Source organism: Nycticebus coucang, chromosome 3 (assembly GCF_027406575.1).
Source record: "Nycticebus coucang isolate mNycCou1 chromosome 3, mNycCou1.pri, whole genome shotgun sequence".
NCBI lineage: Eukaryota > Metazoa > Chordata > Mammalia > Primates > Lorisidae > Nycticebus > Nycticebus coucang.
In genome coordinates, this window is record NC_069782.1 from 14,492,258 (window position 1) to 14,517,454 (window position 25,197).

At 48.0% G+C, this 25,197-nt stretch overlaps 1 protein-coding gene across 3 annotated transcripts in view; it reads left to right on the top strand.

Annotated features, from left to right (window-relative positions):
• LARGE1 (LARGE xylosyl- and glucuronyltransferase 1) overlaps window positions 1-25,197 on the top strand; it is a 559,980-nt gene that overhangs the window by 528,027 nt on the left and 6,756 nt on the right. For all 3 annotated transcript variants that reach the window (XM_053583761.1, XM_053583762.1, XM_053583763.1), the window contains one exon: window positions 22,561-22,707. In XM_053583761.1, coding sequence (XP_053439736.1) covers window positions 22,561-22,707 — 147 coding nt within the window. The remainder of the gene's footprint in view (window positions 1-22,560; window positions 22,708-25,197) is intronic.

The window sequence follows — 25,197 nt, forward strand, 5'->3', positions numbered from 1 at the left end:
AGCCCTGCCAGGCTCCAGAGGTGGCCTCCACCTGCAGCCTGATGCTCCGGCTCCTACTGGGGTCCTGGAATCCCAGTGTGTGTGGTGATGGTGCCCCCATGTGGCCAGATGGGGCTTGCAGCTGCTGATTCCTGTAGATTCAGAAACTTGTTTTCCTAAGGATGACAAGCTCCCAGAGGAGTAAAGAGATGAGGGAGTGAGGGCCACCCTACACCAAGAACAGAAAACTTCAGGATGGACCCCTGCTCAAGATCCACCCCTCTGGGGCTCTTCCTTGGAGGCACCCAAGGGTCCTTCACTCAACCAGTTGAAAGTGACCCAGCTCCCTCGTGGGAGTCAGTGGTCTCTACCCTTTACTGTCTAAGGACTGTTTTATGATTTTACCTCATGAGCATCATGTTTTAAAAAACAAGGCACAAGAACAGACTTTTTATGTTGTCGCCCAACATTTTATTGATCAAAGACATCACAAACTGCTAATTAAGACCTTCCGCAAAGTGAGGTGACAGGCTCTGCCCTTTGCTTAACATCGGCTTAGAGCACAGTCACTGGAGGTTGTAGCTGGCACCTGCCACCTTATCAGAGGGATGTACGTCGTTCTCTTCAGGAGCTGTGAAACATTGCAAACTGCTTTTAAAACTTCATTACTTCCTTCACAGACTTTGCCCTGGAAAGCTGAGTACAATTCAATAGGGAGACCGCAGCTGGCATCTCTCCCCTCAATTGTGGAACTGTTGATCTGGGGACAGGGCTGAGGTACCTAGTATTTGCATTTTTCAAGAACTGAGAATCTGGATTTTTACATAAGATTTTTTTTAATATTGGCAACTAATTTTCAAAAATTGTTTTGAATTCTGTTGAGGCAGAGCAGATGTAACTGTAGGCTGCCTTGCCCCTCTCAGCCCTACCCCAGCCTCCAGTGTGTAACCTAGGACTAGGTCATCCCTAGGTACCAGAATTTTGAGAAACAGTCAGAAATGTGATTCTCTCAAAGCCCCAAATAAGCATGCCCTGTCCCTTTCTTATGAAGGTAATCACATCGAGTTGCCCTTGGCTGACACGGAATGTGTCAGATGGCCCCTGTGAGCAGTGTTGCATTGCTGGATTGAGGTAGGATTAAGGGTGCTATTTGCCATGGTAGCTGGCCAGCAGCCTTTCCCGGGGAGTGACCTCAGCACTGATCTCCAACAAAACACTGTATACAGCCTCTATTAAAATGTTAAATATTACAGTCGGTGCGGTGGTTCATACCTATAATCCTAGCAATCTAGAGGCCGAGGCTTGAGGATTGCTTGAGCTTAGGAGTTTAAGATCAACTTGAGCAAGAGTGAGACCCCCCATCTCTACTAAAACTAGAAAAATCAGCCAGACATTAAGTACCTATAGTCCCAGCTACTAGGGAGTTTGAGGCAGAAGGGTTGTTTGAACTCAGGAGGTTGAGATTGCTGTAAGCTATGACTCCATGACACTCTAGCCTGGGCAACAGAGCCAGGAAACTCTATTTCCCCCTGTAAAAAAATGTTAATACTAGAAATGTTCCACATTATGGAGCCCTCACCACATGCCAGAAACCCTGTGAGCTCCTTTGCATCATTACAAGTGACCCAGTGAGGTTGCATGTCGGTGGCAGGTAGAAGGTGTCCCTCCCTCTGCAGCAGCTGCTCAGTCTAGGAAGAGGCCACATCACTCTCAAACCCCAACGTACCAGAGCAGGCTAACTGGCAGCTCTGATTGCACCCCCCAAACACTCATATCACCCTTTTGGGAGGTTCCACTTGCTTACCAAAAAAAAGTTCAGCATCACAGCCCCCTGAGCAGTTGCTTAGCAACCAGCTAATATTACAGCAAAAACAAACAGATCAATTGGAAAATAATGGAATCAGTTTTATGCATGGGCACAGCTGCACTAAAGAGTGCCACTAAAAACTCTTTCCCACCCCTTTACCGATTCCTTCTGCAGAGTGAACTTGTAGATGTTCAGCTTTCACTCGAGACTGCAGAATTGTCAAGTGAAAGTCAGCAGGGCATGGCCAGAGTCATCAGAGCTGCATTTGAATCAGGAGTCTGCAGCACTGATCAAGGGTGTGATTTGGGGTGCATACATGGTCTCCCCATCCTCCATTCCCTCAATTAATAAATACTAACTAATAGGCTCTTGCAGAGTTTTATACATTTATACCCCACTCAAACCCTGCCCCTACAAACTCTGCCACCTTCTATCCGGCTTGGGGAACTGCATGTGACCATCTCAAGTTTATCTCCTACTGAAAATGGGAAACTCTATATTCACATTCATGCCTTTAAAAAAAAAAAAATGTGAGCATCTACTGTGTTCCAGGCTGCGTGCCACACTGCAGGTGTCCCTGGGGTCGTTCAGACCTGCATTTCAACGTTGAGTACTTATTGGGTGTTTCTTGGCCGTGGGAAAATTACCTCTCTAACTTGCTTTTTCTGTGAAGAGGGATCATACTGTTTCCTCCCTCATAAGGTCCTGTGGGAAGATGAAGTGTAATTGTGGAAAGCACCTGGCAATGCCTGTGGCTAAAGCTATGGTGGCTGAAGTTCCAGGATGGCAGAGGCATCAGAGATGGGCTGCCCGGTCAGCTTCATGCTGAGACTTTGCACCTCCATGGGACTGGGGCAGATTTCTGCCTCTTTCACCAACTCTGCAGAATTCTTATCTTAGATTGATGCCTAAAGCTAAAAGTGTCTCTATTGTCCTTCCTGCTTTTGCTTTCTAGGGGACAAACATGTCACACATTTTGCAATCTATAGGAATGCCAGATCTCTGTTTCATTCTATTCTTTCCGGGGTGATGTCTGCCCCCTTCCCCATCATATTTCCCCTGGCACATAATGCTGTTCTATAAATACTTGTTGAGAAAGTGCAGAAATTTGAGCAAGGCCAGGTTGAGGTGGTGTTGTGCCCAGATCTCGAAATCCCCTACAAAGACCACCAGGGAGCCGAGTCCGATGCAAAAGCAAAAGGGCCTTTTATTGCAAGCTCGAATTTGGGCTCCCGGGGACTCTGCTGCAACGGATCCAAGCCAGGAGCCTTGAGCTGTAGAGCACGGAGTACTTATGGTCCCACAGTGGGTGGGCGTGCACAGCTTGAAACAAAGGGGGTACTTCTGGATTGGTTAGGTGGGGGGTCCCTGATTGGTGGGCGGTTGTCTCGTGATTTCGGGGAGTTGCCTGGACTTGTCTGAAAATTAAAACTTAGTGAAATGGCAGGGAAAGTGAAACTTAACTCTTAAGATGGCGCTGGTCTGGTTCTTTCATTCCCCCCTCTTCTTGTAAATCCAAGGGCCCCATTATGGGTCTGGTACCGTGTGTGTCATCTCTAGCTTTCTGTCTGAAAGGGGCCGATACTGGCCTCTTAAGACCAGCAGTTGTACGGCTCCTACACGGTCCTGTACAAAAGTGATGAGCCTATTGATAATGCAAGGGCCCACAGTCAGGAGTAGGAGTAATAACACCAGGGGACCAGCCAGGGCTGATATCAGAGTCGTTAGCCAAGAGAGACTTATACCAGCTCTGATTATTTTCTCTTTCTGATTTACACTTGCGCACACTCTCCCGCATAAGGGCCATTGATTCTTTCATTATTCCTGAGTGATACTTCGAGCAACGCACAACCCTTTTTTTTTTCTTTCCCAAAGTGTAAAGTTTAATTAAGGCAAGTTCCTCGAGGAGTTTCCTCAGGCTTCAGCCGTGTGTTGACCAGCCAGCTCCCACTATGTGGCTGGTGCAGGGCCTGTTCAATGTCTTAAAAGTTACCTTTACTTCTCAAGGGGCAGTGAAGCTTTATTCGGCCATCTGTGAGGACTCCAGGTGAGGATTTTTTTTTATCTTCACTGCTGTGCATGTGGTCAGGATGATGGTGTAAAGTCCTTTCTACTTTGGTTTGCAGGGGACCAGGCTCTGATTCCAGACCTAAACTTGGTCCCTTGATCTGGAAGTTCTCGAAGGGCGTTGCTCTATACGACTGGATTCCTGGGGGTACCATTGGTATTTGGCACACGTTGAACTGGCTGCAGGTGACACACTGTAGACTGACAGTTTTGGCCAGGGCTGCCAGGTGGGAGATGTAGAAGTACTGGCCCAGCAACTTCATCAAATACTCTTGTCACCACAGTGGCTCTTAGAATCTGGGGACTCCTACTCATCCATCTAGCATCTTTATTCATCCTCCCTCTGCTTCCTGGTTCCCCTCCGCTGCTAACCATTCCTTCTTCTCCTTCCAGGAATAGACACGGGTGAGCTCCGGAATGCATGGGATGAGGGCAGCCACCCACAACACCTGGTACAGTCGGGATGCAGCTCTTTCTGCCTTAGTACCAACCCTAGTGTTCCCTTTAGTGATGGTGGAAGCATTTCCTTGATGTCCACAACAGTGCATCACTGCTATCTTCCAGAGTTTCTATACTGCCTCCAGTAACTGAAGTATCTCCTGCTGATACTTAATGTCCTTTTCCAGAATTTCTCCTTGTACAATGTCCTGTGTACTTGGAGAGTCAGAAAAGCATTCAAATTTTTCCCTTGACTTAGTTCTAAGGCTCCAGTCAAAAGGCTCCAGTCAAGGCAATTAACCCAGCCTTCTGAGCCATTGTTCCTTGGGGTAGGGGCTTAGCCTCTACAGTCTCTGTTAAGGTAACCACTGCATACCCAGCCCACCGCTCACCTTGCACCGTCATGTAACTGCTTTCATCTACATACAAGTCCCATTCTGCATCTGTCCAGTGCTGGTCACACAAGTCAGGTCTGCTAGAGTACACATTATTTATAACTTCCGTATAGTCATGCTCAGTCTCGCTTCCACTGACTGGAAAGAGCATGGCTGGGTTCAGAGTGTTGCATTAGAGAGCCAAAAATGTCTCTTAGTGTCCATTAAATTGACCACAGAGTATGGTACTTTCACTCTGAGATCCTGCCCAGAGTCAGCTTATCAGCTTCTTGCACAAGGAGAGCAGTAGCGGCTAGAGCCCGTTTTGTGTTTTTACCACTCCATTCAACTGCTTAGAGAGGTAAGTTACAGGCCTTGACCAGGACTCAACCAGCTGGGTTAACACGCTCACAGCCATTTTATCTCTCTCTGAGGCATACAGAGTAAAGAAAGGGCTTGGCAGTCTCAATGGCAGGTGCAGCCATCAGCCTCATCTTTAGCTGGGAGAAGGCATGTTCCTGTTCTCCTTCCCACTCCAAGGGCTCTCCCTCCTCCCTTTTAGTTGCCTCAGACAAGGGCTTAGCTAAGACGGCAAAGTTGGGGATCTAAAGACGACAGAAGTCAACTGGGCCTAAGAATTCCCGAACCTGCTTTCAGCTCTTGGAGGTGGGGAGGCGATTAATGACCTGCCTCCATTCCATGCCTAGATTCTTTCCCCCTTGCTAAATAGTAAATCCTAGATAACGTACTTGCTGCTGGCAGACCTGGGCCTTCTGCTTAGACACTTTCTAGCCACATACCTCTAGATGTCATAAAAGACAGTCCATGCCTCGGGCGCAGCCCTCCTGGGTAGGGTGTCCTGAAAGGAGGTCATCGACATATTGAAACAGCACATATTTTAATTCTTCAGCCAGGAATTTCTGGAGGTCACGAGCCAGCGCTTCTTCAAAAATCGTGGGTGTTTTGAACCCCTGTGGCAACCTGGTCTATGTGTACTATTTCCATGTCTGGTCTCTCCCACTGGAAAGCAAACAGCTTCTGGCTTCCCAGAGCCAGCCTTACACTGAAAAAGGCCTCTTTTAAGTTCAGACAAGTGGGCCACTTGGCTTCTGCTGGCAGCAGATTCAGCAGAGTAGAATGCAGTGTTTACAGTTATACCATTTACTGGGAAACTTTAGATAACATTTAATACTGCACAAGTTTTCCAGTGTAGCCAACAGGTGACCTTTGTTGAGTCTTAAGGCTTCAGAGTAAATATAACTACTATATATAATTCTATACTCTTTGGCCAGTCTCTTAGTCCCATTCAATAGATTAATTTAGTAAAACAGTTGCATCTCATTTTATGAGTACGGACAAGGCTGGGATCTAAATACAGGTGGACCACAGCCTCTTTTCCTCCTTTTAAACTATTTTTCTCTCTCCAATTTCTCTCTTTGTTAAAGGCAAATTATAGTAGAACTAATTTATTTGCTAAAATAAACTATACCTTCAATATACGGGGTCTGATTATTTGCATAAAGTGCAGTAAGAATAATTAATTATTAGCCATCTAGGCTCTTCTTTCCATTAAAATTGGCTTTGCTGGAACCTTTTATAAGGACTCTCAGGCTAGACTCTTTGAAAGCCTTTCAGAGCCCAGGGTTCATCTGTGCCATTAGATACCTGTATGCATTGGGTAAATCCCTCTTCTCTTGAGGTCCCCAAGCACATTTCGATTCCCGGACCCGTCAGCAAGCGACCTTCAGTTACCACAGATAAGGAAATGTTACTGATGGGTATCTGGCCATTTTTCCAAAGGGCTTTTTTATTGGCCTTATAAAGTCAACCTGAATTCCTTAATGCAGTCTGGACACCTCTGGAAATGCTGTTCCAGCCAAAGCCTTGGTAAAATAACCAGTGCCTTCATCATGTCCTATAGAACAAAACAGATTCTTACTGAACTTATGCAAATAACTGTGTTGTCAGAAATTAAGAATACTTACAAATGGCTTTCACATTCCAGAGAAATCAAGGAGAGAGAAAAAAATATACATGTTTCAAACTCTGCTCATAAGTACACACATGGCTCGAAAAGCTACAAATAGCTCAAAAAACAGAAAATTATTTCTTGACTTCTGGAAAACAGAACACAGAAAGAATCAACAATATTTCAAACAAAAAGCCATTACAAACTAGCCCAGTTCCACGTAACTGATTTCTGTTCTGTTTGAAGTTAGCAATGCTCATAGACATGTTATCTTTCCAATGAAAGTTCTAAAAATCTGCTTTTAGTCCGAAGGTATTCAATTTCCAAAGACATCAGTAATTTGAATTCGAGAGAATTCATCAGCCTCTCTTAATATTTCTTTTTCTTTTTAGGATAAACTTTGGACTCAGCCAATTACATAAAAAATACTTTTTTTTTTTGATGAATTAAAATTATTACCGACAATATATGTTAGGACAGACTAATGTCTTATATGTTAGGACAGACCAATGCTTTATAATATTGGAACATATATATAACCATAACCCGCATAAAATTAATCACCATTTCATATTTGACGATGTTTCCTATATATTTTTAATAAATCAAATAAGTTTAATTTGTTTTCCCATGACTTTCAGTGGTCTTAATATTTCAAGAAGACCAAATTTAAAGTTATGGATGTTTTTTGTTGTTGGCCTGGGCCAAGTTTGAACCAGCCAGTCTCAGTGCATGTGGCCAGGGTTGCAACCACTGCCCTTCGGGCACCAAGCCCAGATTTAGAGTTTTTATTTTGGAATATTTGTCCAAAATCAAAGGCCTAAAACATTTGTTTAAAGAAAATTACAAGCCAAAAGATTTTAAAGGAAATACATAGTCAACTGGATCACATGTAAATTGTTTCACAAATTCTCTGTTATGAGCTTCATTTAACCTGCACAGACCATCTACAAACATTCTAAACTTTCTTTAACTTTTGCCCTGCTTTCCACTTTCTTACACAACCATTCTGTTTCAGAACAAAATTTATCACATGAGATTCTTTCTTTACACAATGCCATTTTCCTTTCTGTCTAATTGCTCTTACTCTCAAAAACTTAACTTTCCATAAAACAGGATCCCAGTTTACCATGAAGTCACCCATTCACTCAGCCAAACTGATAATTAGAAGGTTTAAAAGGCAAGAATCTTATCCTTTGACAAAGATTCAGTTTCCCCAACAATTTAAACAACCAAATTATTACATTTTACAAATGAGAGACATTTATGAGATGTAACATTGATACAGGATTTTCCCACTCAGGGCTGGACAGGGAACCCCCATTTTTCAGGCTCAGGTGAGCTTAGACATCAGACTCCCATCTCCAGGCACAAACACATTGCAAGCCACACTTTCTGAGGCATTAAGCAGTTCTAAATTTTTTTTGGATGACTCCACCTTAAGTAGGGAGCACACACCCTAATTTTCTCCCAGATAAAAACTGCAAAGACTTAATAACTTTGTCTAAGGTGCAGGGCTGCCTTCATTCATGTGCTAGAATATTTATTCAGTTTGTAAAAATATTTTTCTATTTATATAAATCACTAGTTTCAAAGGGCCAATAATAAAGGTTCTGAGCCTCACCCGGGCGGGGATTAGGCAAGTGCTGCCGCAGGGGGGCTGTAACACTCGGGAGGCGGGCCAGCCCGGCAAAAGGCAGGAACCCCCGAGCCACTTTCCCCGCCAGGCCTTCTCAGCCATCCTGGAGCAGGTCGTGGCACACCGCCACGGTGGAAATGTGCCCAGTGGCAGCCAGTCCCTGGCCGGAGGGGCAGTCCCCCACCACCACTTTCATGCAAGTCCCTGACTCGCGCACGTGTTAGACTCCTTGATCCGTGTTTCAAGACGGGTTGGGTAGGTAGCCGACGTCACCACCGACCCTGTGTGCTCACTTGGATTTTTTTTTTGTCTTGCGTGGCCCCTGGAGAGAAAAAAACCAGTCCCCCAGGCTGAAGGCGTGACCCACCCAGAGCACGCTGGGGACAGTCCGCCCCACTCCGCCCCTGCCCTCACTGCGTCCCACCCTGTCGCAGGGCAGAGGGCTTACGCGGAGGGGGTGGGGGAGCAGTCATGCCATGGGAGGGGCTGCCTGGCCCCCCAGGAGAGCACCAGCGCAACCCCTGCAGCGGGGAGAGCATGGCAACGGGTCTCGCTTCCTCAACCCCAGGGGTCCATGGCCTGCAAGGGTAGAACAACAGTCAAGTCGGCTGCCACCTTTCCATGAGCTCGCTGCCTGGACACCGATGGCCAGCTTGCAGGGACAGGCTTTCCCTCCACCGCTTCACTGGGAGGTGGATGTTCGCCCTGTGGGGGGTTCAGCGAGGGGTGATACGGAGGAGGGCAAAGTAGATCTTGGTCTGCACTATCCTGCAAAACGGGGTAAAGCGGTGCAGAAGGTTTGTGCGGTTTCTTGTTAAGGGAGAGTCTCGCCCACTGCGAGAACCGAACTGCTCGGGAAGTGCTTTCAGCCAGGGAGGGGGAGATGAAAAGTTCCCTCTGGAGGCCAGCCAACATTGAAGGTTGGCCACTCCATCCTGCAAAAAGTAATCAGTTTAGCTCTTTTTTTTTTTTTTTTCACCACAAGTTGCAAATTTTGAGCTCTGAGTTCAGCCACACTAAGATACCAACGTAACACAAGACACACAACACACTGAGGACATACAAAATCGACGGTCTGCAGAAACAATAGGACGACAGTCTCTGCCCGTGCTGCGGGAGTGACTCGCTTCGTCCACCCAGAAAAACTACAAGAGGGACTGCGTCCACACCACACCCTGAGGGTTCCACATCTCACTCAGGGGAGGGGCAGGGTCCCTTCCAGAAGAGGCCGGGACATTTCCTCGGCACCCTCGGCCGGCAGCCTCCAGCGCGTCCGCTTTGACTTTACGCTGACCACCTTTACAGATTCCAGATTTCCAAAAACAACCACAGCAGACAAGACAGACAGACACTTACCACATAGCAGCCCTTTGGGTCGGGGTCCTCAAGGGGGATTTCCCGGTCAATGCACCAAATGTTGTGCCCAGATCTCGAAATCCCCCGCAAAGACCACCAGGGGGCCGAGTCCAATGCAAAAGCAAAAGGGCCTTTTATTGCAAGCTCAAATTTGGGCTACCAGGGACTCCACTACAACAGATCCAAGCCAGGAGCCCCGAGCTCTGGAGCAGGGGGTTCTTATGGTCCCACGCAGCAGGTGGGCGTGCACAGCTTGAAACAAAGGGGGCGCTTCTGGATTGGTTAAGTGGGGGGTCCCTGATTGGTGGGCGGTTGTCTTGTGATTTGGGGGAGTTGCCTGGGCTTGTCTGGAAAGTAAAACTTACTGAGTGAAATGGCAGGGAAAGCGAAACTTAACTCTTAAGATGGCACTGGTCTGGTTCTTTCAGTGGCACCAGGCAAGGCTGTCTGCTGAGGGACTTTAGCAGATGGCATTTCCTTGGGTCCATTTGTCATTTTAATTCTGCTATATCTATGCCATTTAACATTTATTAAGCACTTCCAAGGTACTAACCACTGTTACGAGCCCTTTCACATGTATTTTATCATTTAACCTCACCGCAGTTCGTTTTACAGATGAGATGATTAGGCTAAATAACATGCCCAGAGGCACAGCATTGCTGAATGGACAACTGGCTTATCTGGGGTTTATTCCTAGATGTTCTTTGCTTAACCTGTGTACTGATCCAATTGCCCGATAGGCCCCCATTTCCATCTTCATCATGATGGCTGTGATCAGCATCACAGTTGGTATTTGCCGAGTATGTTCTGTGCACCAGAGAACCATCTTAATCTTTGCATGAAATGATACACTGAAGTCTTACAAGATCTCACAGCACTCATACCATGCCCAACGGACAGAAGAGGAAACTGTGGTAGAAAAATATCACTTCCTCAAGAGTGCAAGCAGTGAGTGTCCATCCAGGTGGGATGGGAGTCCAAGCAGACCACCCGGAGCTGCCCTCCTGACCGCCAGGCCTACCCTGCCTAGGCAGCATTTAACGTGGTGCCACAATGTGGTAAAAGCTCTACAAGGCTTAGCTGTCATTGCTAACAGTAAACATTGGGCAGTGGGCCGATTAAATGGGGATGCTGAGACTAACAGGAGCTGACGGTGTGGAGTCCCTCGCACACAGTTGGCACATGCTCAAGACCTCACTACACAGTAGCTATCCTATCATATTTTATTATTTTTAAAACCACCAAAATAAGTAATAAATAATAGATGGTTATTACTATGATTATTTTGCCACCAAAGGTCATCCTTAGCCTCCATTTCTCACCTGCCCCTCTAGGCTGTCAGGTTCTACCTCTAGGTATGTTAATGCCGTCAATTAAGCAGCTGCCCCCTCTTGGGAGGGGACGGAAAGGGCCCCGGATGAGTGCCCCCATCTGAATGTCATCTCTGGTGACATTCTCCAGCCTGTCCCCCTCATTTGCAAGTCCTTGCTGTTGTACCCCGACACCTCCTGCAAGCCGCCCTGCCAGGAACTCATTTCCTAGGCAACTGGAATAGGCTCTGAGCAGACCTGGCTACCTGGCCTCCACGCTGAGGGAGAAGCCGTGCAGAGCTCTGCCCTCAGAGCAAGCAGAACCGATAAGCGGCCAGCAGACCCCACTCCTTCCTTCCTCTCTGCCCACAGGTTCTTACCGTGAGGCAGGTTGCTTAATCCTCAGTTCTTGTTAGAATAATTTCCCATTGTGCTTTTTGGAAGCCAAGCTAGTCAGTTTAGCATCGGGGACAGCTGAGATGGGAGGGGCCTCTCACAGTTTCTGTACGTCGCACACCTGTGCACACAGGTGCGTGCCCTTCCTCACCTTCCGCTGGCTGGTTGCACCTGTGGCAGCCTTGGCCCTGCTGCTCACCGCGTGTCACTTGCTTCCTGGTTCATTCCCAAACACTCTGCCAGGAATAAGCTGAACTCAGACAACAATGGCACATCTCAGACTGTCCCCTGCCTTCTCTCCAAACGCGCTAGCCCTCACTGGCTGGTGTCCTCCCAGGAGCATGTATGAGAGTCTGCATGCACAGCCATCTGAAAAGGACCCAGGAAGGAAGAAACACGTGGTGGCAAGTGCCCTCCATGTAGCAGGTGCTGTGCTGGGTGCAAGGCAAGTATTAGCTTTTTTAAGACAACCTAGTGCAAGAGAAGTGCTGTTATTCCCTTTATACAAGTGAGACAAAAGCACAGGAGATAAATATGCCCAGAGGTCGCATGTATTTAAGTGGCAGAGCTATGAGTTCAAGGCAGGTCTTTGTTCTTCGTTGTCTTCAAAGGGCCCCTTTCACAGTAGCATCCTCGGTCCCTCAGGAGCAGTTACAGATTGAACAGACTGATTTCTCTGCTCCCTGGGTGTTGCTGAGAGCCACCATGTGCCCAGCACTGTGCAGGACTGAGAACATAGCCATGGGTCCGGCTTGCCGCAAAGCACAAGCCCAGCAGGGCTGGTCCGTGCACACTTGGCAGTCCTCTCCAGGGACCTCAGTGGTCCAGAAGGGACCAGTCCCGGAGCCCTTCTTCAGGGCCCACAGAGGCGGGGGGCGGGGCAGAGCTTCTACTTGTGCACAGAGCCTCGAGAGGAAGAGGAATGCCATTCTGGGGTTTCTGGAACACATGCCCACTCCAGTTTCTTTCCCTCCCTCGTCCCCTTTTACTACAAATGTTAGCTTCAGAACACTGCCCCAACCCTCTTTCTACCCCCTCTTGCTCTGATCAGGATGACTGCTCTAAACATCAGCCCCTTTGGTGCTGGTTGCCATTCAGTCCTCCTGTGGCTCCCACTCCCGGGGCAGGAATTGGGATGTTCCAGCTTTGTCCATGTGAGCTTCCACTCCTGTAACAGAATTGGCTGCGCTGACTGCCTGTGGCACTGCCACGAATTGCCCAGGCCACAGCTGACAAGTGACAAACTGTTGGGAACCACAGAGCTGAAGGGAGTGGAGCTGCTGTCAGAATGCTCGGAGACAGCCCAGCTTGTACAGGCTCAGAGCCGTGTTTCCCAGCCTCACATGTCAGAAAGCCCATTGTTTAATCAAACCTGAGCTGTAAGGAATCCAAGTGGTTCTCATGCTAGTTCCCAGGGATGCCTATGAAAATCTGTGTGGCAATTAGCCTGTGATTTTTTTATCTCTCCTGATTAATTCTAAGCTGTCTGAACTTAATACAGTTATCATTATCTCATGACGTAGTTACTTATTAGCCTCTCAGATCTCTAATATCTTCAGTACTAAGCTGAGAATGCTAGTTACCTGTGTCATAGTTTGCAATCATTAACGAAGTAATGCATATGAAGTGCTTATCACATTGCTCGGTACCAAATACATGTGAACACTGGTTAATATCACTTATCCACCACCTAAAGACTACCTAAGAAATGCAGGTCCAGCCAGGCATGGTGGCTCATGCCTGTAATCCCAGCAGAATCTGCGACTCTGAGGCAGGTGGATTGCTTGAGCTCAGGAGTTCGAGACCAGCCTGAGCAAATGTGAGATGCAGTTGGTACTAAAAATAGAAAAACTAGCCTGGGCTTTGTGGCAGGTGCCTATAGTGCCAGCCACTCGGGAGGCGCAGGACAATCGCTTGAGCCCAGAAGTTTGAGATTGCTGTTAGCCATGATGCCTTGGCACTCCTCCCAGGGTGACAGAGTGAGACTCTGTCTCAAAAAAAAAAGAAAGAAAAGAAAAAGAAAGAAATGCAATTCCCCCAAAGCCTATATGCTTGCTTGGTGCCAGAGCTTTGCAAATACTTAGAACACCCTCCCCTAACTGGCTTGCTCCTACTTCCTGATCGGAACATAGGCCCTTCTCAGCAATGGGAAGCCCTCCATGACCAGGCACCCCAAGAGCCCCACACATTTCCTCCCTCCCTTCCTACACTTTGAACTCCATATGGACAGAGTTTGTATCGTTCATTCAGCTCCCCGCCCAATATCTATGTGGCTGACTTGATTAATATTCTTTAACTTGTGGATATTTTATCTTAGTTCTCTTAATCACCAAGTCCATAAAGTATCTATTATCATCAAGATAAGAAAGAAAAACCCAGAGAATTAAGAAAATTGCCTGTGATGACACAATTAGGGAAGGAGCGGAGTTAAGATAAAATCTACATCATCTGATTTAAAAGATCCTCCTCCTTTTCTTCACCATTCAGCATTCCTTCAAACTGACACCCCATGGGAGATGACCAGCCCTCAGATGCGTTGAAAATAATTTGAGTTGGCACCTCTTGAAGTACCAGAAGGGCTGAAATCACATGGCAGCCATGTGGCTGGAGGTGAAGAGCAGCTGCCTCCTCCTCCTCCCTATTATCTTCAGGACACTGAAGCCCAGTGTCCCCTGCCCATCAGTCACACTGCCCGCACTGTCCCTGCTGGCCACACCATCATTCCATCCCTGTCCCGGCCCAGCAGCTGTTGCGTTTGCCCCAGCCCCGCCCTCACCCCAGGACAGACTGGAGGGGGAAACATTTCCAAAACCTTTCCTTTCAGCTCAACATTGTTTATCCTCTTACTTAATCTCAGATTATTTTTCTAATTCTATTTTCCTGCAGATGACATCAAATTTGGCTTGTAATTTATCCTAGGCCATTTTGTGCTGCTATCACAGGATCCTGGAGATTAAGTAATTTATAAAAGATAGGTATTTATTTTCTCCACTGTTCTGGAGCCTGGGAGACCTGAGATCAAGACGGTGGCCAGTTCAGTGTCTGTGAGGACTGCTCTCTGCTGCCACAATGGTGCCCTGAAGGCCATATCCTCCACAGGGGAGGAACACTGGGTCCTCACATCAAAGCGGCAGAAACGCTAAAAAGGGGCCAGATGCTCCCCACAAATCTTTTTATATAATGGCATTAATGTATTCAGGGTATTGATCTGTGCACTCAGAATGGGAAGGGATGTGGCTTCTGTTCCTGACCGGGGATCCAGCCCTGTCCTTGTGTTGACTTGGTTTGTTTCTGCAGTACTAGGGGGCACCCATGTTCCATGGCCACTATGTTCACATCCACCTGTTACCTGGGCTTGGCTGGGGCTTCAGGTGCCAATCTGGGTGCCAGCAATCTAAAAGCTTTTTATGCAATGAGATTAATCTACTCATGACCTAAACACCCTCCAGAAGACCCCCATCTCCCAACACTATTGCTTTGGAGATTGAATTTTCAACACATGAATTTGGGGGGACCCCATGGTGCAATACCTAAGCCTGGGCCAGTGACAGAGGAGGAGCTTGCTTCAGGGAGTGTGGAATGGAGAAGAATACAGAGGTGTGGACAAATGTTAGGGAACTCATCCTTCTTTGGAAATAGACAAGTAACTCGAACCCTGTCTTCAGGCAAGTTGTGACCAATGTGGGACTCCAAGAGGGGTCCAATCGGAAAACAAGGGACTCTTCTCCCAGCTTTTACTGTGAAGGGATTAAGTTTTGCCCGTGGGGTTTTACTTGCTTCCTCCAATCTGAACCAGATATGTTAATTTTCCCAGCCTCCAATTGCTTAAAATGAAACTAAATGTTTTTTTACTAGAAAGATACTCGTTGCAAGTCTGTATTTTTTTGCCTTATCTGAGGTCCCTGCTCCGTGATCAGTTATCCTGGCCTCTCCAAATATCCCTGCTCTGCCCCGGTAGCCAGCCCACCCACCTCCTACCTACCAGCATGCACTCGGGATGGGAAGGGATATGGGTTCTGTTCCTGACCGGTGATCCTGCCCTGCTCTGTGTTGACTTGGTTTATGGTGGCTGCCCTTTCTTGTTGCACTTGACTTCCCAGCAGCACCTGAATGCTGATGACTCCTCCTCTGCACACACTCTGTCTTGGCTGTAAGAAACATATCACGGTCTCCTCATTGGCACCTGCAGGTGCCCTGCTGGGCCCTTCTCTTCTCATTCTGCCCACACTGCTTCGGTGACAACTTTCAGCCTCCAGCTCTGGGTGCCATCTGTCGGCTGCTGATCCCCAGACTCTGTCCAGCCCAGCCTGCTCTCTTGAATGCATATGTCCATATGTCTCCTGTGGTTCTCTCACAGACATTGCAAACAAATTGTTCACCAGCCCCTTTGGCTTGTGGCCGCGTCACTCTGACCTAGGACCTCTCTCCTTATGTCCTGGGGACCCCCACCCCCCTTTGGCTTGTGGCCACGTCATTCTGACCTAGGACTTCTCTTCTTATGTCCTGGGGACCCTCCATCCCCTTTGGCTAGCGACCACGTCACTCTGACCTAGGACCTCTCTCCTTATGTCCTGGGGACTCCCCATCCACTTTGGCTAGTGACCGCATCACTCTGACCCCTGCTGCCACCATCCCTTTTCTTTCTCTGACTCTGACTCTCCTGCTTCCCTCTTCTCAGGAGCTGTGGCCACATTGGGCCCACCCAGATAATCCCGTACTGTCTTCCCATCCCAGCATCTGTAGCTTACCACATCTGCAGAGTGGCCCTGCCGTGTAAGGCGACACCATCACAGGTGTCTGAGATTGGGATATGGCCATCGTCAGAGGCAGGGTTATTCCACCTACCCCAACCTTTGGTGCCCTCCAAGGCCCTGCAGGATCTACACACCCCTCCCTGCGTCTCTGGCCCCACCTCCAGGTCCTCTCCCCATTTTATGTTCTTTCTTGTCACACAGGCATCCTGTTTGTTCCTGGGACACCCACTGGGCTTGAGGGCCTCTCCACTGACTGCTTCCTTTGCCTAGAATGCTCTTACCCCAGAAAATCTCACAACCTGCTCCCTCACCTCCTCCGAGCTTTGTTCACTTACCCCTTCTCTGTGAGGCCTGCTGACCACCCTTAGTCCTTCCTAACCTAGCTTAGCAATTTCTCACTTGCTAACACACCGTGTCGTCTAGTCATTGGGCTTGCTGCCATCAGCCCCCACTGCAATGTAAGTTCCAGGGGGGCAGGTGCCTGTGCTGTGCCCTGATGTATACACTGGATGCCTAAGCAGCACCTAGAACATCCTGGGATGAGTAAACAAATGAAAGGACAGAGCTGTAATGTTAGCCCTTGCCTGGACCTAGACCAGGGGAAAGGCCAGGACTGATGTCTGCCATGGAAACTCCAGTGAAGCCGACATGGGGGGTAGCAATTACAGGGGCACGGAAGCTTATTGAGAGCTCGGATCTGCCAGGCGCTGTCTGAGCACTCACATGTGCAACCCCATTTAACCCTCCCCAGCATCCTCTGAGATGAACACAGTCTTTGCCGTCCCCACGGACAAACTGCAGAACACAGAGGTGAGGTCAGATGCAGGACGCAAACCCAAGCATCCTGCCTGCTCAGCCTTCACCCCTCTACCCCAAGGAGGTGGGGGTTCCTCACTTCTTCTGAGATGCTTCCCATAATCTCTTCATACCTGGATCCTGGGCTGTTTCCCTGGTTAGACCTGTCTTCAGGGGAAAGGATTGGGATGAAATAGAAGGAGAGGGGTGCGTGTATGAAGGAGAAAGAAAGAAAGATCGGTCTCTGGGTTTGGAGATTCCAAGCACCAGGGAAGCACGTCTGGCCGGCACTCTGCCCCCTCCAGGCTGTTTCTGTGGCTTTGCAGGCTCCACTATGCTGTGGGCGTGGGAGGCTGGCTGTCCACTCACGGTTGTAGGCGTGGGAGGCCTGGCTGGCTCACCACTGTTAGCAGGTGGGAGCCAAAGGGATGTGAATTATTTGCATGCTTCAGCAGGTGGAGAGGAGGGGTACAGGGAGGCGAATGCACAGATGAGGAGCGGGGGACTCGGAAGGTAAACTCTATCCAGCTCACAGTTGCCTGCTGGTCAGCTGTGCCAGCTGCAAGAGGTGAATGCACTCTGCCAGGAATACCAGAATTGTTTTTGACACAAGGAGGGACTCAGAGACCTGAGGGACTCGGAGCTAGCTGAAGACCGAGATCTAATAAGCTCTGTATCCATAGACTTAGAAAAATCTGTTCATGTTGTAAGCATGAGAGACGCCGTGTGTTGTCTCTTGCAAACCCTCCTGCACACTCGCCCATTCTCATGCTGTGGGGGGACCAGTATGCCCAGCCACGAAAGGGGAAGGAGGCGTGTGTGTTAATCAGTTATTGTAAGTCAGACACTGTGTTAGGCTCTAAGACTCTGGGCCTTAAGAGATAAGTACTTACTTTCTCCGTTTACAGATGGAGAACCCGTGACCAGGAGAGATTGCACAGTGCATCCAAGGTCACCAGAAAAGAGGAGAGGGCAGGTTTTGAAGCTGGTCTTGCCTGGCTCCAACTCACTTATATTTGTAGGTCTCTCTGATGTTTCAGCAGGGTCCCAAGTTTCTTACGTAGATACCTGTGGTTTCTTTTAAGAGTTCTAAAGTATTGCAATAGGTTTGTAAATGTTTCTGCAGGGATGTTGAACCAGAGGTAAGGACAATATATTGGTCAGGGTTCTTCAGAGAAATGGAACTAATAGGAGATGCATAGAGTGTACCTACATGAATATATATGAACACAGATATCAGTTTATCTATAGCTGTATAGATTGGTATATAGATATTGATACTTAGAAAGAGTATTAATACTCTAGTATATTATACTCTAGTACAGGGGTCCTCAAACTTTTTAAGCCGGGGGCCAGTTCACTGTCCCTCAGACCATTGGAGGGCTGGACTATAGTTAAAAAAAAAAAAACTATGAACAAATTCCTATGCACACTGCCCATATCTTACTTTGAAGTAAAAAAACAAAATGAGAACAAATTTTACAATATTTAAAGTGAAGAACAAGTAACGTTAAATCAACAAACTTACCAGTATTTCAATGGGAACTATGGGCCTGCTTTTGGCTAAGGAGATGGTCAATGTCCGGTTCCATATTTGTCACTGCTAGTCGTAACAAGTGTTGCAAGTGTGCATCAGTTAGTCTAGATCTGGTTGGAGATTTCAGATGTTTCATTCTGGAAAACGTCTGTTCACAGACATAAGTGCTGCCAATGATGGTTGCCATTTTGAGTGCATAGTTCCTGAGATTAGGATATGTCTCAGAGGGGAGAGATGCATAGAAATTAGGAAGGCTGCTTGACTTGAATGTGTCTTTCAGAGAGTCACAATTCTGCAGTTCAGCCAGTTCCATTTGGTAAATCGTATCCACATTTTCAATGTCAATAGAAAATGGGTACAAAAAAGCTGTAGGTCCAGTTCATGGAGATGAAGCTCTTTAAATCTAAATTAGAACTCCTTTTGCAACTTTTCCAGTGAATCCACACATGTTTTATTTAGGAATGCAACCAATGGATTTTCCGCTAACAGATTTTGAGTTGTGGGGAGATGGCAGAAATTCTCCTCCTTCACTTGTTTGATGAGGAGGCCTAATTTTACTTCAAATGCTTTCACATGAGATTGCATATCACAGATGAGCTTCCCCTTTCCTTGAAGTTGCACATTGAAACTGTCGAGTAGCTCTGTTACATCTATCAGAAAGGCAAGGTGCCATTTCCATTCTGCATCATGAGCTCTGGTACTTCTTTGTTTTTTGAAAGCAGAAAAGCTGTAATCTGTGGAAGTAAGTCACAGAATTGTTTCAAAACTCTCCCTCGACTCAGCCAATGGACTTCTGTGTAGTACGGAACATCTTCACAGGCAACATTTAACTCAGACAGGAATTCCTGAAATTGTCTGTGGTTTAGTGCATTACCTCTAATGAAGTTAACACAAGATACCACAATTTTCATAACAGAGTCACACTTCAGTGATTTACTACACAGCACTTGTTGGTGGATGAGGCAGTGTATGGCTATTGGATGAGAATGGTTATGTTTGTCCATCTCTTGGTTAATGCGAGCAATTACTCCTTTCTTAGACCCCACCATGCTAGGAGCACCATCAGTTGTCATGCTGGCTAGTTTTGCCCAGTCCAGCTCCAAACCATTCACAGTTTGGCATCTTTTCATAGATATCCTCTCCTGTAGTTGTTCCTTTGATGCTTTGCAGTGCAGCAAGCTCTTCTGTGACTTCAAAATAGTCATTTGTCCCATGAATAAAAATTAGAAGTTGTGCAGAATCACAAACATCATTACTTTCATCAAGTGGCAAGGAAAAATAGGAAAGTTTTTTTGTGGAGTTTTGCAAATGCTGGTGCAAATTGTCTTCCATTTCTTCAATCCTTCATGTAATTGAGGGTCCTGAAAGACTAACTGTACTAAATAAATCGGCCTTCTCTGGACACATCTCTTTGGCAACAGAAAGGCATTCTTTAACAAATTCTTCCTCCATGAATGCTCTGCCAGTGCACGCTATTAGCTTGGCAGGAAACACTCCAGAAGCTGGTGCTGTCTGTGCAGGGGGAGTCCCAGGCTTGCTGAGACAGCGTTGCGAGGCAAGCTGCTCACTGTGTACTCTGGGCCTTGCAGTATGTCAGATAGGGTTGTTTAGTTGCAAGCAACAGAAACCAATGCTGGGCAGTTTCATTAAAGCAAAAATAAACCAAAGGAAAGCAGATAACAGTTGGATGGCAGATATTATGGAACCACCTTTGGACTAGGAAAACCAGTGCATGAGACTGTAACACACTGGGGCAGCTCTGGGTGCCTCCACAGCGGTTATTTAGAAGCCACTAGAGCACTGTCCAACATGACTTCTCTGCACCTGACATACTCAGCTTGGGTCAAGTGTCTATTCCTGAACAACCTGCCCTGGCCCAGGGCTCAGGTACATGGGCAAAGCAGCGGGAGCTGCTTCTGTGACTAGGGGCCATAGAAGGGGAATTAGTTTTCAGCAGGAATTATTCTCCAAGAAGTGGTGAGCTATAGTAGTAACTGTGAATATAATAGTAACTGGAGGCTTATTTAGAGACATCCACATTTATAGATCTCTATATCCCGTATGTATGTGTATGCCTATGTATACCTCACCCATTCCCTTGTTAGATCAGCCCTCCCAGCCTTCTACTACTGTTTCTGTAGCATTTCTGTCCTGAAATAATCAGCTGCAATTGCAATCTTGGGCCCCAATGTAGAGAGAGGCTTTTCGCATCCTTAAACATTTACAGCAAGAATGTAGGTACCATGTGGGCAGAGACTTAAGCTGTTTACCTTGTATCTGCAAGCACCTGGCATGTTAGAGTTGGTCAGTGATTGTTCAATGAGAAGCAACACACACCAATACTAGACACCTCCCTCCAGCCCCAGGGCATCCAGGGCCTTTGCCATCTTGTCCCAGGGATATTATTTATACCCGTATGTCCCATCTCCAACACTCTGAATCAGTAGATAAGGATGCATACTTTTCTTGGGGGAAGGTTTATTAACCTCAGCTCTACCTCTAGCTAACGAAGGGTTGCAGAGCACTGCCGACAATCCCGCTCGGAGAGGTGTTCTGCTCTAGCCCACACCGGCCTGCGCTCACAGAGTCCCCTCTTTAGAATAGGGCAGGTCTTTGCAGACTAGCCCTGGTCTCTGCGCTTGCACAGGCTCAGAGTGTAGGGCAGGTCTTTGCAGACTAGCCCTGGTCTCTGCCCATGCACAGGCTCAGAGTGTAGGGTGCGGTCTTTGCAGACTAGCCCTGGTCCCTGCTCATGCACAGGCTCAGAGTGTAGGGCAGGTCTTTGCAGACTAGCCCTGGTCCCTGCCCGTGCATAGGCTCAGAGTGTAGGGCAGGTCTTTGCAGACTAGCCCTGGTCCCTGCCCGTGCACAGGCTCAGAATGTAGGGCAGGTCTTTGCAGACTAGCCCTGGTCTCTGCCCGTGCACAGGCTCATAGTATAGGGCAGGTCTTTGCAGACTAGCCCTGGTCCCTGCTCGTGCACAGGCTCAGAGTTTTCTTGAGTGAAGTGACTTTAATAATGCAGCCACAGGCAGTTGTGTCATCTCCACGGGGGACGCCACTTCCTGTAGTTTTCAGCATGCCTTTCCACACTACCCTTTCCCCAAACAGGCTGCTGTCTATGTTAGGGGCAGAAGCAGACAGCCCACGTTGACATTGAGACCCAAAGGTCTGTGGTCCAAGCAGGAAGCCAGAAAGGAGCACCAAAACCTTCGCCAAAAGAGATCATAGAAGATTAGGCCATGGAGGACTGACAGCGCTGTGGGATGGTGGTGACCAGGTGTCACTGTGGGTCTGCACAGCCCAGGTGTGCCACGGCATTAGTTACATGGTTCAGTGTTGACAGCTCATTTTAGGGAGGGAGAACTTGACATGGTGAGAAGCTGCCCATTATGTACCCAAGTCAGCAGGGCTCCTAAGGTGACATTGCCAGGGTTCAAATCCAGTCTGTGTTCATTAAAAGCTGTATGATCCTCCCTTCAAGTGACAGCCACAGAGCTGAGAAATGGCAGGCGAAACAAGACAGGCAGGAGCTGGGTCTCAGAGGAGGAGAGCGGAAGGCCTGGCGCACAGGTGGCCGTCGGTGAGACAATGGGGAACTTTTCACCCCGGAGGAGAGCGGAGCTCTGTCTCATCTACCCTGGAGGCGCAGGGGCCTCTGGCTACTTTAAAGACTCTGGAGGATCCAAAGTGTTGCAGAGTCACAGAGGTGGCACCTGGAAGGGCCCAGCTTGGTGATTCTCATGGCTTTCTGTCCACCTGTTCTCATGTGGCCAGTGGTGCAGCAGGTGTGCTTGGCCAGCCCAGGGGATGGACCCGTAAGTGTCTGAGACCTTCCCCTGTGCATGACTCTGACAGCAGCACACACTGCAATCATGGGGGAGCTCCCGGCCCCTCCAGCCTGGCCTGGCCTCTGTTCACTGCCAGTGAGACTCAGCTGTCTGTCTCAGGTACAGCAGACCGACCTCAGGTCCTTTCTGACCTCCCTGCCTGGTACTTGGCGAGCTGCTCTATCTCTCAGGGCCAACCCTGCCTTCCCAGGGTGACCCTGGGCCTGGTGTCTCAGGGACCCTGTCTCTCTGTCTGCCCCAGGCCTGGTGTCATGGGTCCCCCTCTCTCTGCCTGTCCCCCTCTTTTCAGGAAGTCTGTCATCCAGCTGGACCTCGCCAACACCAAGAAAGCGTTGATCGTTCCTGCGTTCGAGACCCTGCGCTATCGGCTGTCTTTCCCCAAGTCAAAAGCGGAGCTGCTGTCGATGCTGGACATGGGCACCCTCTTCACGTTCAGGTGAGTGACCCTCTTGGCTGTCTCTGAGGGTACCTGGAGACCTTCTCTTCCCCAGGAAACCCGGAATCCCAGGTTGCTGGGCCTAAGAGTTTGCTGCTACCCTGGTCTGTTGTAAGGCCCAAATAGCCCCCCGCACCCTAAACAGTCTCAGAATCTTCTCTCTCTTCTTCCCCATGCCATCTAATTTTTTTGTGCGTGGATGACAGATACTGTCCATCCAGGTGGAAGGGTAGGTATGTTTGGGCAAGACAGTTCAGCTTGTTTCTGTCTGTACTTTATTCTAAACTCAGTTTAGCCTCCTGCTCCCCGTTCTGGCTCTGAATTCTCTCTTGTGTGCACTGTCCATTGATCCATTTGGTGAGGGGGTTTCACTCCATCAGGGCCGTGGTGGCGGTTGCTCTTTTTCTTGTTGGTGTGAGTGGCCTGTCCTCTGAGCCCAAGGCCTGGGATGTGCCACAGTCACTTCTGCAGCATCTCTAGGTCATGAAGGTGACTCCAAAGTTGTGCTCGGCAGATGTGGCAGCTGACTTTCCCCATCCACTGAGTGACTGTTGCAAACAGAAGCCTCATTTTCCTCATATCCTGGGCCCCTAAGTCCTGCAGGAACATCGCAGAGGAGCTACCCTATCACCGTTCCAAGCGTCCTGGAGTCTGCATGACTGCACGCCCTCTATTCGTGGGTTTCATCTCCTAGAGAAAGGCTGTGGTGTTGAGAGGAGCGATCTGGAGCTCAGGGTGGGGAGCATGTAGGAGCCCTGCTCGGTCCCTTAATTGAGCAGTCTCAGGAGAGAACCCCCGCTTCTGCCTGCTGATTTTAAAGCCACCCTTCCTTTGAGCTAAAGTGCATTCATTTCTAGGCAATTGGAATGTTACCACAAAGATCGCAGTCATAGTAACTTCAGGTTTTCATACCACTGTAAAGTTTCTAGAAAGTTTTCTCAAACTTTTTCTTGTGAAAATCACTCTATGAGGTAGGAGGAGATTCAGTCAATAATTCAGAGGTTATCTTTTCACATTTTATACAGATGAGGAGACAGAGGAGAGGAGAAGTCCCAATGGGGCCAGGTCTCAAATTCCTGCCTCCTCCTCTTTCCAGGATTCTGGAAAGTGACCAGGAAGAGTTAATATCCCCACCGTCCTCCACTTGCTTCTTCTTCCTTTCAGACAGAAATGACCACTGCCACTTACTGAGTACTTAACATATGCCAGGGTCTGTGATTACCCATTTAATCCTCACCTACATGATATACTGTTATATCCCCATTTCACAGATAATGAAACTGAGGCTCCGAGAGGTTAAATAACTTGCCCAATAACGCACAACCAGGAAAAGGCAGAGCCTGCCTTCAGCCCACAGAGCCTATATTCTTAACCAAAATACAACCAGTCTGCTGATAGAGTGCTGAATTTTCTTACAGCTGTTTGAAGATGCAGGGTAAAATCTTGCTCCTAGAAATTGAGACTTTGAGACCAAACCTTAGTCTGAGTCTCCCACAGATGCCATTATCTGATGCCTGAACACCTGGCACATAACCAAGGCATCCTTCCTTCCATCTCCAACCCCAGGTGAACGAAGAACTGACTTCAAGGTCACGTCCATGGGCATGAGAGCTGGGGCCTGGCCTGCTGTGTCTGTGATTGCTGCTCTGGCCAGCAGCTTGCAAGCCACCATGCCAAGTGCAAAATTACATACCTTCCCTCCAAGAAATTTCTTTTGTCATTTGCTTTTTAAATAATGAGCTCTTAGACCTCCACGCAGCTAAAACCTACTCCCTATCACACCTGGACTGAGAAAGCATCTATACCCTTACCAGTCCTCTGGGATGGTGGTTCCACACTTCAGCATCCCTTGGTAGCTTGTTAGAAATGCGGACTCTCAACCTGCCCAGACTTCCTGCATTAGAAACTCTGGTTGTATCAATTCTGCTGTACACTCAAGTTTCAGAATAAAATAAAGTGCCCCAAATCTCTTCTCTTCCACAGCATCATGCTTGGTATGCCCAGGAAACCTGTCCCATCATCTCATCACTTTTTTCTGGGTGCTATTCATTGGTCCTGGGCTCAGAGACCAACCCCTGAAGTTTAGCATCAATTGGACTGACCAGAGGATCTTCAGGTCATTTGCAGCCTCTGCCTTATTTTTTTAATGGCAGGTTCATTGCCACTTCACTGGACCTTGTGCTGCCCAGCCACTGGGCAGGCTGTCAGTGTCCAGGCTGAGCTGATGGAAGCTGCCTCCCCAGCCAGATCAACAGAGCTCACCCAGCCCTTCCCTGTTCATTTTCCTTCTTTTCTATATTATAATCAACCAAGAAATTCTAAAGATGCCTCCACAGCACATGAAATGGCTGTCAATGTAGCTGAGAGAGCAAGACCACCAAGAATTAACATCAGGTCTGGGAGGGAAACGAAGAGAAATAAGGAGAATATTCTCAGTTTTGGAGGAATTACTGTATACCAGTGACTGCCCCGAGTACTTTATGTGAATTA